We start from the raw sequence: 14,454 nt of genomic DNA, 5'->3' as shown, positions 1-14,454 counted from the left end.
AAACATTTGCTTCCAAAAAATTGTAAAAAAAATTATATTCTTAGTTAGTTCGGCTTTATATATAAACCTTAATTCAAATAAGTAATGGATAATACTTTTAAAAGCAAACGAAGCATGGGTTTTTTTATTTAAATTTTCTTAAAAGCTAATGCTAACAACACATCAAAGTTGTGTAAAGTTAGTTCTAGTAGATTAAGAGTTGACTCAGCTGAATATTTGACAATACAACTTGACTTTCTAAGTTTAAGCTTTGTAAACTTGAACTACGTAATCGTTAACCGCATTAATATACCATGCAAATCACAATAAACCTACTCGAGAAGCTATAAAACGAATATAACATCACAGACTTATTTAGAAATGGGGCGGTACTACAATGACAACTCTTGAGATAGATTGCTAAATTTCGAAAATTTCTTAAGTGTATTAAACCAAAAGCTAAAATTGATTAAAAATCCGTTTACTTTCTGTACATATACTAAAACCCAGCGGACTCCATTATAATATGGAGTTATTGTAAAAAACGTGCCCAATTTTAAAATATAAATATTACACAAACATATTCTAAAATCCTTTTTTTTAATTCATTTTTTTTTAACAAATGTTATAAATAATGATTCAATATTTAAATAACCTTGTGACGTCAAATTTTTGGAAAACCCTTTTTTATTGGTTTTATTTATCACATTTTTATGTCTATATTTTTGCCATAAAAATTAAAACATGACCAACAACCAAATATAGTTTTGTTTTAAAAAATATTTTGCTGCGGTTTATCGTTTTAAATATATTAGAAAAAGTTAACAAGCATAACATTCTAAAGTAAATATCTGCTTCATAGTTTATTTTGCATATCTTTTAATCAATTTTATCATAAATAAGACCCATGGGCATAATATGGCAGGCCCATTGTGAACTTAAAATTAGGTTTCTGTGCAAAAATCTAACAAATTTTATATATTTTTGAGGTTTAAAAAATATTTTCAAAGACCATTTTAAAATTTATTATTTGTTTTTTTCGAACCGGACATTATAGAACTATTGATTTTCAAAGATTTAAATTTCTAAATATACAAAATCTTTTTTGTAAACAAACTCTGGCATGGGAAAATCTGGTAGCTTAAATTTCAATATAAGTGTTTTTGCCTACCACATTTTACCCGACAATCATTTCATGCGATTATCTTCCATTTACTTTTCATTTTGCCTTGGTTAAGACCACTTTTGCGTCAGAGATAAAGCTATTAGTCATACTGGCTTGCAAGTATATTAAAAAACACTTGTACTACGTGATGTTTACCACTGTTTACTACATAACAATGGCTTAGCAGTGTTTTTTATAAGGCATATTGTTTATTTGCAGTGCTTTAAATTTTGACGACTTCACAATATTTAAATAACCTTAACTAACTGGTAAACAGAATATTAATAAACAATTAACCAACCAAAATAACATATGCACCTTTACAAAAAGAAAAATCACATGGCAATATATTATTTAAGGAATTTTTAAAGAGAAAACTAAAACCTGCTGTTTTGCGACACTTAATTTTGAGAAATATTTTTTTAATGAAAAATTATTTAAAAATAAACAAGTAAGATTTAATGACCGAACACTACGGTGCTTGTGGTTTGATTTTGCGGCAATCAATGGGCATCAAGTAGGTAGGTTGAGAGGCAATTTATCGATCTTAATGAACATTTATGTCCACTTTTAGAGACCTCAATTATTAACGGTTTACTTTGTATTTTGCTACGTAAACAAAAATATAACTCAACATTACACATTTTTAATTTTTTTTTAAATACTTTTTTCTTTACAAAATACTATGTTTTGAATTTTTTTTGTCTACAACAAAGAACAGTTTTCAATATAAGATCAAAGGATTGCGTTAAAACAGCCGTTACTATAACGTCACTAAACATTTCGATATATCAAGAACAAGTATTGTACAACTTGCGTCATTACAGAATAATTTTCTGAATTTAACATTATTGAATGATCGTTCGATGAATTATTTAACGAATTCGGGCATTGTACATTCAGACCTTTCATGTTAGAGTTTGATAACATATGATAAACGTTTAAATATATCCGTGACGTCATAACTCGATTTCGAAGACAATGCGACGTAAATCTTTTATATTTCACGATGGGTTGGTTTATTAAATCTCATTATTAAACCTTACCAAAATTGTATGTATATATTTACGAACCTAATTTTAAAGAATATGTTAAATTTTGGTTGCGTTATTATGATAATTAATTAGTTTACGTGACCCGTGCCACGACTTGTTTTAAAATTTCGTTTTACAACAAAGCAAACAAAATGGAAATCTCATAATCTTGGGAGAATTACCCAAAAAATCTTGAAACCCAGTTGTTTTGAGATTAGAAACAGGATAAGAATTTTCATTGTACCGTAAACCCCTACGCATCGAATTTAGGGGGGTTTTGGTCAAAAAATTGAAAGGAATTTCCAGCGGACCGTGCGTCAAATAAAAAACTTCGCAAAAACGGCAAAAAACGTGCCCTCAAATGTTTTTATAGCGAATTATTGTCGTGTAAAGTTGTCTTAGAAATTGATTCGGGGTCTTGCGATTTATTCGACTTACTGGGCTTACATATTATTTGTACAAAACCGCACTGGTTTGATACAAAGAAAGCGTGTATGTTCTTAGTATTTGTTTCTCATTTTTGACGATTTTTACAAATAACCAGAGTACAAAATTTTAGGAGAAAATGCTTTTTGGTATTATCACAACTCAAAGTATACAAAGAAAAATTTCGAAAACAAGATGTTGTTCATTAATACAAAAGTTATTCATTTACGATTTTTTAAAAGGAGAAAAACAAAAGCGTTTAACGATTTCACTAAAATACCACCCTTTTCTAACTTTACAAACTACTAGCAAAATAATTGTTTAATTTTGTTTTTGATTTGCATAAAAACAAATCGAGGAAACCGCTAACAAATCAAATAACGTCATTTACCGTTTATCCTCTCAAAAGCGCAGACAACAATCAAGATTGTTTATCAAAAATTCAAAACCATTATTTGTAACTAAACGAACAACGGACGATAGATACATTTCACGTCTCGAGAAGCGCTCTCGTTAGACACTTTGTTATGTCACAAAGCCTAAACTATGACGTCACCTTCAGGAAACTTAGTTTAAAAGCCTCGGGATTCAAAACTGTTGGTTTTGCGTCCCGAGTTTTCTTTGTCAGCAGCTGAGCGATTATTTAAACTTACTCATACACATTTGTCACGTAACAGTGGAGCACAATGCCACTGAAAGTGCTACCCCGGATAGTTTATACAACCCGAAAAAGCTTGCGATCAAAGGCATGTGACTTATATTTTAATTCGCATTTATTTATAGGGCTACAACATGTAACTTGTCAAAAATCATTTAAAATCTCCTACTTAAAGAAAATTTTTTAAATTTAAGTATTAACAAATTTAAAAAATAAACACGACATTACATATTAAAAAAATGCTTCCTAAAATAGAACCTTAGCTAAGTCAAGATAAATTTAACTAATGCGTTAACGCACTGTTTAGCATTACAGAAAAATGGGTATAAGACCCGTGGTCTTTCTCTAAACAACTGTCTAGACCTCATGAGTATTATTTAGCAGATTCTATAAACTAGATAGATTTAAGCTTTACGTAATAAAAACATGCGGGATTTCTTAAAACAAAACTTTTGATAAACTTTCTATTTGAATCATAGCGCGGTTTAACCCTATAAACCCACTATAATAAATTTAAAATTCTATTAATACTAAGCTGTCTACAACGCTTTACAGCTTAGGCTATTAAATACCCCGAGGCACATACCTAGACCTAGGAAAAAGTAAAACCTAACTGATAATTATTGACATTTTTCCGCGTTGGTTTTGGTGCACTCAACCAAAACTTATTGACGAAAAACAGAGAAAATTTGATTGAGAGCTCGTTGCAACCTTACCAATAATGGCCGCTTAGATTTAAAAAAAAAATTTTTACTTTACAATAAAATTATTACATATTAATTTTCAAATTTAACCGGTTTTTATTTAAAAAATTATTTAGACAAAAATCAAACACTGAAATCTGAATCTATTGTTGCGATTTTACTTTAAATTTACTCGTTAAATTTAATTTAGCGATTTTAAATATACCTAAAAATATCTATATAAACCAACTACAAGATATTCTCAAGTTTACCCAACATGCACACCCTTTTTCTTTTTTTTAAATCTGGAGCACTTTAGTGTCATCATGCGGACAAAAAACTAAAATAATATTTCCAGGGGTGATGCTACAACGCATAAAAATTTTAAAAATCGCTGCATAGAAAAGAATGTACAAACACAAAGGCAATAAAAACTTCATATTATAACCATAATAGTTAACAGTAAAAACAAGTAGTTTTTTATATGTTTTCATATTAAACAGAATTTAAGTAGTGGAACAAGATATTACATCTCCAAAAGCGAAAGATTCTGTATAATTTGTCTAACTTTACACAGTCATGCCATCTAGCGAAAACGATTTTCCAACTAGAAAGCGCACAATTTTGTTTTTTTGTAAAAACAGTTTTAAATATAATTATCGATGCAGCAACTTTTAAAACGTTATCATATATTATATGTAAATCACATGGCTATTACACTTTGCAAATGTCTAATGAATAATAAAAATAAACTATACGTATAAAAAAGTTTTCGAGCAAAGGTAAATACTATATCAAAGTTTAAAAAGATTGTAATCTTCTTGACTTTAAGTGATTAATACTCCAAAATCCTAAATGCTCTAAGGCTATAAGGTCTCCGACACGTGTTTATATAAATGTTAAACATTGCCAAGATACCACCTCTAATGATTACTGAATAACCGGATTGGCCGGTCAGAAAATATTTTTTCAACTTTACTTTAAACTTTAAAAAAGTTTCAAAAGTTAAATAAAAAATCGTATATTACCCTTAACAGTTTATTTTGCAAAAAAAATCAAAGGTTATTTAATATAAAACGTAGTTATGTTAATCTATATTCCAAAAGTCGGCTTAGTCATTCTGTTGATACTTTCGGAATGCGGTTTAAAATGTGATTGGTGCAAATATTAAGTGACTCAATACTTTCAGCTTTGAGATTTTAAAATTCCAAATGTATTTTATGAAAATTCTCCAAAAATAATTTTTAAGAATTTTCTGAATTAACTGTTTTATTTTAAACGAAATTTCTATTAAAAATTTTCTACAAAACGAGTTAGATTTTCGTGTAATTTTATTTTCGCATTTAATTTAATAATTCCCACATCTGGCCATAAAAATAACATGTACATGTAATCATCTGCAACATAAAAAGAAACTTTAAAGAAAATAACATCTTAAATGGTTAAAACGTACAGAAATATACAATTTCAATAAATACATAAAAAAAACGAAAGAGAATAAAAAAAATCGGAATTCATCAGTTCGTATTACAAAATAATTAAAATATAGAAATAAATCTTTTCGGCGTTCATATATAAAAAAAACAAGTTCATATAATTCAGGTGTACCGTTATATAAAAAGCAATAAGTTCAAACAGCTGTAGTACATAAGTGTTACTGCACCATGCAATTATAGTGTTAGAGGAAATACACATCAAGAAGTGACAGTTCGAACTATTTGCAACAAAAAGTGATACTGCATTTGTACTGCTGTTAAATTATTTATAAGAATATAAAAAAACGTGCCGCTTGCTTTGCTTGTTTTACAAGTGAAAAACAAAAACGTTTCAAGAACTGCAAATCGTTCTGCGTTAAACAAATCACGTAGTGGTCTTAAAATAATCCCAATTAACTTCTTTAATGTTTAATGCACGCGTGTTGCTTTACTGGTGACGTAGTTGGCCTTGGTAACGCATTTTCAATTTCCCGTCACGTGACCAGACGTGACGAGATGACATGCGTTAATTATGACGTTGATTTTGCGTGTTGGTGACGCAAAAAACAAGGGGTAAAAAGTTTAATAAAACAGAAAGTGATTTTTCAAATAATTTATATAAACATTGATTAAAAAAATTAAGATTAAGAAAGTAAAAAAAGAGTGAATTAATGTGCAAATTGTTACTAGAAAGGGTTTAAGAGAAATTACTACTTTGTTAGTTTGCTACGTTTCTTTGCTACACAATCTCAATTTGTGAGATTTTACCGTAAATCGAAATTTACAGAATGTTGCAACAGCGTTTTGGTTAAAGGCAGTAACAATAAAATAAAGTAAGTTTTTCTGTGGTAGCTAAGCTACCTGGCCCGTCGACCTGTATAAATATCACTCCGCTTAAAATTCCTCCGCCATTTTCTTTTGCTTTGAATCGACACTACAACGTGCCAATTATAGCTCGGACAAAAACCATAAAAAGAAATGTCTTTTTTGTGACGTCATAAACTTCATTGTACTTGGTCCGCGATCAAGGCCAAATTACGCTCCAAGCATGGAGGGCATTGTATCGATGGGGATTCGATCTTGTGCGCATATATTCTGCGCACCCCTGCTACGGCGCTGGCGCTCAAGTTGGGTAGAAGACCAATTAATTTTGTAAAATAGTTTGGTCGATCAGCTGTGACGATGCTCTTGGTCACGTGAGTTTTTAGACTCTCGATCACAAGGCCTTGTAGTTCCTCAACTTTTTTTACGTCTCTAAGACCAGGTCGATCTAAAGAAATCAAAAAATGTTATTAAAAACTCGCAAACGAAGCAAATAGTAAAATGTTTTTTTTTAAATTACATTTTTTATGTAATTATTATACAAATAAAATAAAAAGAATTTGTTGTAATTTACCTTGAAAAAGAATGACGGCCAGCAAGCAACTGAATGATGAAATATCGACATTAAGTTCGGCTAATGTACAGGTAAAGTTAAAAATATTTTCAATCCAGCTCCCAAAACTTCGGTAAAGTTGTTCTCGATGGAGGGCAACTCCATTGCAGAAAACTAATTTTCCTTCTTGAAGTTCAGATCTGTATTAAACAAGCAAAAGTTTTAAAAATGGCCGCCATCTAAATTTCTTTAGAAAACTTATTTTAAAATGGTCGCTTGGTTAAAACTTTTATACCAACTTGAAATATTATTTATATTTTTTAATAATTTCAAAGAAACATGTAAATTTAACTAACCTGTAAGCCAGGCGAAGGCAGAAGATTTCAAGGAATGCATTCTCTACTAAAATAGATTGATCTTCTTGGCACAAAGCACTAAACCCTGGTATTTTTTCAGCCCATTGAATTGTGACGGTTAAACAAGAAGCGAGGAGTTCATAGAAATTGTGAGCCTCTTCAGCACAGCTCAGTGGTGGGGAACAAGGTGGAATTCCAGGGGGTCGATACTAACAATTAAAAAAGATTAATTATTACATATAATGTTATCAAATACAAATTAGTTTGTCAATTTAAAATTTTTTTTTTGTGTTTTCGATTTGGTAAAACATTTACCTTTGACATGTCGGTGTTGCTAATAGCGGGATTAGTATCCACGTGTGCTCTTACTAGTGACGTAATAAAGCTTACTGGGGGTGAGGGTGGGGCAACTGGGTCTTTGGGTCCCTTCGGTTTCGATGGCAGGCGACCTCGTCGGCCTTTTAAGTGATCAGTTCGTACAACTAAAAGAAAACAATATTTTAACTGGTCTGGTGAAAGAATATTAATTCACTTACGGTTACATTTTTTAAAGAAAGAAATAAATAGTTAAAACTTGATTTCAATTACCTTCTTTGACCATTCCTACGGCTAGACATTTTTCGAATCGACAAAACTGACATCGATTTCTGCGTCTTTTATCAACTGGACAATTTTTATTCGCCAGGCAAACATAAGTGGATTTTTTTTGAACGGTTCTCTACAGAAAAAAAGTTAAAATTAAAATGGCGGATAAAAAAAATGATAATTTAAAGGCATTTTGCCATTAGTCATTTTATTAAACTTTTTGCCAGTTTTAATAGTTTTTAAAATTTATTTTTGTTACCTTAAAAAATCCTTTACATCCTTCGCAAGTTCTTACTCCATAATGTTGACATGCGGCGTTGTCCCCGCATACTGCACATAATCCTTCGCTAGATGGTCGTACCATTGAGATTGCGTTATTTGATCTTTGGTTCTGTGTCTGGTAGGGATGATGTCTGTCCGAGCTTGGGTAATGACCCCTGAAGGAACTGAAATGAGCAGCTGATGAATTTGGTGGAATGGTCAAATAGACTTGGCCGTTGTACGGATACAAGTCACTTTCTTGTTGTTGCTTAACGATTGAGGCAGCGGCCAAACTTGGGTGAAGTTGGGTTGGGAAAGATGAACTTGATACTTGGTCAGGCATGTGAAAGGAGGGAAAATATTGATCCCTATCTCCTGGCCTGTATTGACCAAATAAATCCACTATTCCTCCGACACTGGTAACCATTTGCTGTTCCTTAAGCTGTCTTGCCAATCTAGTTTCTTCGTCCATTTGAGCTGGGTGAAAGGGAGCAAAATCGTTTAATCTTTGCTGTTGGTTGGTAGTCACAACCGATAAATCCGTGGGACTTCGTTGTATTTTTTGCAGAGGCGACCTAGCTCCATTATAGGCTGATGCCGGGGGTGGCGAATTGTGCGGCGACCCGTAATCATTCATCGAAACCTGATCAGTTATCTCCGGGTAAACTTCTTGTAACAAAGAATTTGCAGCTGATAGTGAAGCTGTAGCCAAATATGGTGCGCTTGAAGATTGCACTCGAAGCGGGGCCATTGGAAGTTTTGACCTTCTTGGCATTCCGAGGGATGCGGTTTTCTTGAGAACATTCGGCGAAATGTTGCCATCGAGTTGATGATTCAACAGTGGTTTTCTGTCTACCATTTCCTCGCCAAAGGCTGAATAATTCCCCTTAATGCCTTCTATGTCACTGCCTTGAACCGATGGAAAATAATCTCCCTGTTGACTTGGCGCGTATATCTCTTCCAGCGAATTAGGAGACGGTGGTGTAATGCTCGATACTCGTCGCCCATCCGCGGGATACGAATTGTGTCGATACTGCCTTGACCTGGAATAGTTGTTATTTCCATCTGTTTGCTGTACTCCGTAATTTTGCATTCTGTATTCCTGAATAGGTGTTGATCTATTGACTGCTTCACTTTTTGTGGGCGTGTATTTAAAGTTGCCTTGATAAAATGTATCCATATTATTTCCAAATTCTGTTGATTTTTGATACCTCTGCCCGTTGTTGTATGGACTTCTGGTAATGGTGCTACTTGCAACCGATGCCAGGTTATTTGATTGTTCCATGACAGGGGAAACATGCATCATGTCTCGGCTGTAAGATTCATTAAACCCGGTATCATATTGGGTCGTTGCCATCATGTGAGATGACCCGCTCGCTGTGCTTTGTCGTCTGCCCGTGACGGCATTTGTCATCGGTGACGTTTCACTGGGTGACATGTTACCCATGTGACTCATTTCTGTGACTTGTAACATATTGGGGGAGGTCACGTTTGTCACACTTTGCTGTGGCGAGTGACTGAACACATCAACGTTATCACCCCCGCTCGATTGCTGGCGATCAATTATTGCCCTCTGGTGTTGATTGTAATTATCTTGAGTATTACCCCAACTCGATGAACAATCTAAAAAGCCTGTAACTGCGCTGGCACTCATATCTTCGCTGGTGTTGATCACACTTGATTCTGAAATTGTTGAGGTGATGGGCGACGTAGATACGGGGGCAATGTTGTAATGCGATGACGTCATAAATTCAGAAGCAATATTTCCGGTTGTTTGTAAAAGGGTTTCTTCCAAATCGTCACTGCAATTAAATAAATATTAATTAATATTAAAATAAACAAATGTTGTTATTAGAATTCAAATAATATTCCTATTATTTTAATTAACTTAAAATTAATTTCGATTTAAATACCTTAAACTGTCAAAATAATCGACCGCGAGATGATGCTCTTGCGCAATATCACTTTTCGCTGGCGAGTCTGTATTAAGCGAAGTATTCAACGAAGTTTGGTCGTTGAATTGTTGATGGAAATTAATTCGTTCGATGCTTGATGTTGAACCAAAACAACTGCTTGGCATAATTAAACTAAAAATAAAAAACAAAATTTAGTTTTAGTCTAAGAATTCCTAATCCCCTAAGTTTTATGTAGGCAAAAACATAAACGCCTAAATTATCTTTAAATTAATTGTGTAATAAAGTTAATTTAAAAAAAAAATATTTTAATAATTAAAATAATAATTTGCACTTACGTGGACATGAGAATAGGAGTCGTTTGACTTCGAGAATAATCTGAATATTCGGCGGGAAAAATCGCTTCGATTTCAGGTCAACTAACTCGAAGTATCCCGTTAAAAACTAAATCTTTGATTCATACAATTAATGGCGATTTTAAATAATCCAAAATTTTTATTTCATCTGCCTAATTTATTGCTGTAAATAAAAATAAGTTTATAAACACCAAAAATTATATTTAACCAAAACTTAGAAATTTTGCAAGTATTCACTGCAACGTAAAATCAAACTAGTTCTGGCACTACTAAAAAACGTTTTGCTGTCGTGTAATAACAACGAATGATAGAGTTTTCAATAAGTTATATAACACCACAATTTATTACCACCAGAACGCACGTTTGCTGTTGTAAAACCCTACAAAACGATCACGTTAATATAAGAGGGTATTGCGCAGTTGTTAACGTGTCTTTACTAATAGTCGATTGTGTTATTACGGTACAACACCTGTGAAGAGTGACTTGAACAGTAATTTTATTTTGCTTTTCCGAGTCTATTGCGTCATAAAGGTATCGCGAACACGTGATTTCTGTCTTTTTTATATGTGCTTGTAAATTTAAAAAGTTGGTTGATTTACAAATTTCCATGTACAAAAAAACTTTAATTCAAAAGCAACACTTTTACTTAAACTTGATTTAAAACAAAAAATCATGCTCAATCTTTTTTTTGAATTTCCTGACTATTTCAGACTTTTCAGACTATTTTCAGAAAAATTCTTTAAAATCATGTGATCCACTGACTTAAATCTGACTAAAATTATCCTAAATAAATATTTACCACTTGATATTTTTGTTTCCAATCAATTATTTATTAAATTTAGATTTTTCTTTACAACATTTATCGATGAAACGCTAATTTGACTATGCACTATAAATGCAGCTTAGCTGTTTTTGGGTTATGTTCACCATAGGCTTACATTCGTAAATGATTTAGCCTAAAAGTCGGCCTGCGCTATTTAAAGCTACAACGAGCCGAGACCGGCGTTAGCAAAAAAATGTGCTCGCATTAGGAGAAAAAGGAAACACTATGAGAAGAGAGAATATAAAAAAGAAAAACGCAGAGCGCGAAAACGAGAGAGGAGAGAAACTCTTGACGTTTATCATACAGCATCGTATTCTGTGACGTATGTACTTGCGTAGTTCGTCCTATTTCTATCTGTGTTACGTCAACCGGTTTGATTGGCCGTTTTCTTACGGCTAGGTATGCGTCTACTCGCCGTAGATGCTTTTAAATATAACCACGATCTAGTTTATTAATAAAACACGTTTGAAAATATTTTTACGTCTAAAAGTTACGCTGCGAAAAATCAACAACGCTAAAATCGCCCGCCTATTAATTAGTCATAAAAAAAATATTTTTTAAATTTTGGTATTACGTAATAATTTTTTTTTTAAATGCTTAATATACAACAAAAAAAATATCATCAACTTTTTACAAATTAATTAGGACTTTTTAAAAAAATTCGCACAACACATAGTTTTTGCTGACCTATCCACAACAGGTATTTGAAAATCCTTTTAAGCATAGAAATTTTAACAATTATTTTTAAAAACAAATTATAATTCGAAAAAATTTAAGTTATTTAAAGTAAATAAACAAATTTCCTTACAGTTACTATTCAACGGTACAAAAAAAATTAAGCCTAAATTTAACAAAAAAAATATACTCAAGGAATTAAATGGCAAAAACTCGATTTATTTTGTGTTCTTAATTTTAAATACTTTTTTACAACCAAAACTTTTTCCAACAATTAGTTTAAACTTAAAAAAATAATTATTTAATTCAAAACTGTTCTTTTTTAATTTTTTAAAATTAAAAAGTTAAAATACTATGAAACTGATACTTGATAAATTAAATTACACAAGTTAAATATCGTATATATTTATTAACTTACGCCCTAAAATAATTCGTTACATTCTTATTATATTCTAAATCTGTCTGTTTTTTTATTAAAATAAACCTGTTCACAGCATGTTCAGGGTATATAAGGAAAAATAAATATCCGAAGAAAAACATAAAAAAATAATTTATTGATTGCGCATCTATTTCTGTCTCAATTTAGTTAAAATTATTTCTAAATAAATATCGAATAAAATATTTAAATTTTACAAATCGTTTCTTAAAGCCACTGCATGGGCTTCCATTTCTCTCTGCTCTAAAAATCTGAATGAGATCGTATATAAAGCGCTGCAGCCTTTTTCTCGAATGGCTTTATGACGTCAGGCTACGTAGGCGAGTGCGTCGCTTCCACACAGCTTGCTTGTGGATTCGAAAGTCGTCGAAACATCGGAAAATCTGGTTTATTTTTACTCACGGTCACCCCGTTGTTATTTTATTTTCCATGGATACCAGTTTTTGAGAAAATCAACATCCGAGGCAGGAGGAAAGAATAAATGCCGACGGATTTGTTTTCTTTTCACCGTCTATCAATTCGCGCGAAATTTACTAAAAGTTTAATTGTGTCAAAACAACAAGAATGAGATTTGGTAATTAAAATGACTTTTGTTTTTCACAGGCGCAGACATAGTATTTAAATACAACTCATACTTAACAAGGATGTCGCTTAACTGACCTTTGCCTTCTTTTGTATTCAAAAACACGTGATGTATTACATGAATACTGTTACAAAAAACAATACAAAGAGTGATTGCATATTGGGAATACCGGTATAAGAATAATTTTGTCAAAAGCACGTTTAGGACAATGTAACTAAAAATAATCACATGTAATCGGTTAAATTTGCGGCAATTACAATGAGAAAACCCCGGCATTGTCTAATGACTAACTAATAGTCTAAGCACTGTCGTCACGCACACGTCATTAGGAAAACGTGAGATTTTCAGAAAGTTACTTCACGCAAAAGTTGACGTAGAGCGTGTCGCACTGAAAAAATTCCTCCCGCAAAAAATAAAAAGTTGCTTAAATTTTATTTTTAGGTATTGGCTCTCGCAGTGATTTGATATTTTGATTTAGGTTTCGACTTAAATAAAACGTTGCATATTATCAAGCCGTTAGCGATATGAGTCACTCTTTTTTTCGAACTTTATGTTAAATGCTATTTCGAGCAATTTGCGTTTGCAAGCTTTGTTTTTTTTTTTAGCTTCTTTCTTTTTAATTTTAAATTGTTTGACGCTTGACTTGGATTTGACATTTTAAAGTCACGTAAGTCACAGGTTAACCAATAATTGTATGCCACCACTATTCATGCATTTTTAGGAACATAAATCACCTGATTAAAAAATTAAAATTTTTATGATTCAAAAAATTACGGAACACAGATTCCGACATTTACGCAATAAATGAAATTATTAAATTGTAATAAAATTTTTTAGTTACTAAACCCCTAATATTCTTATTAATAATAAAATTAATATGAATTAGCAATCAAGTTTACCCTTTTCTAGAAAATAATTTTGTTGTTATTCAGGTAAGGTAATAAAGGTTATTATTTAAAAAAGGTCGTTTCATAAAATATAAAAACCTGTTTTCTTTTCGTTTAAAAGAATTTTTTTTTAAATTTGCAATTTACTAGTTCCATCATTACTTAGCAAATAGTATGGAAGGATGCCAATACGTGATTATGCCAAAATGAATTAATAATGTAAGTCCAATAGTTAAAATTTGTTTTTTTGTTATATTAAATAGTTAATTTTAACCGAATAAAAATAATTATCCACGAAGTATTAAATCATTTTAAAATGCACAAAAGACCAAATAAGATAATACCAATTATTTTGTTTCACATAACATTATTTTTTGGGCTAAAAATTTTTTAAAAAAGTCGCTCCCAAATATTTTAAATGCATTTCTAATTTTGACAGAAAAAAACTAAAAAAACTAAAAAAAAATAAACCTTTGCTTTTGTTATTGCACGAGGTGGTTACGTAACCTAACATCACTTCCGGCAATCGCGTGTGGTATCTAATATGACGTCATAATCCATGGATTGTCTCCAAATCGCTCAAATATGAAATCCGAAAAATTTACTGGTTGTACTGTTTTCCCCGAATTGTTCGTTTAAAACTAACTCCACATTATTGATAAATTGAGAAGTACTTCCAAAAATAATTTTAAATCCGGTTCCTTTTAGCATTTTCAGCAAATAGGATTCGTAGAAGTTTTGATTAAACTTTAAAAAATATTTATTAACACCTCCGGTTCGGTTT

At 31.6% G+C, this 14,454-nt stretch overlaps 1 protein-coding gene across 1 annotated transcript; it reads right to left on the bottom strand.

The window, feature by feature from the left end:
• Positions 1-5,258: 5,258 nt before the first annotated feature.
• Positions 5,259-14,192, bottom strand: LOC145741525 (uncharacterized). The gene is made up of 9 exons (XM_082559122.1): positions 14,142-14,192; positions 10,249-10,429; positions 9,911-10,084; positions 7,996-9,799; positions 7,740-7,869; positions 7,467-7,633; positions 7,152-7,360; positions 6,817-6,995; positions 5,259-6,690 (listed from the first exon to the last, which is right to left on the bottom strand). The coding sequence occupies exons 2-9, from the start codon at positions 10,254-10,256 to the stop codon at positions 6,425-6,427; spliced, it is 2,937 nt and encodes a 978-aa protein (XP_082415248.1). The 5' UTR covers positions 10,257-10,429; positions 14,142-14,192; the 3' UTR covers positions 5,259-6,424.
• Positions 14,193-14,454: the final 262 nt, after the last annotated feature.

The sequence above is a fragment of the Corella eumyota genome, chromosome 2, assembly GCF_963082875.1.
Source record: "Corella eumyota chromosome 2, kaCorEumy4.1, whole genome shotgun sequence".
Classification (NCBI taxonomy): domain Eukaryota; kingdom Metazoa; phylum Chordata; class Ascidiacea; order Phlebobranchia; family Corellidae; genus Corella; species Corella eumyota.
Note: the sequence above shows the minus strand (reverse complement) of the source record. Positions and strands in the feature narration are given on the sequence as shown.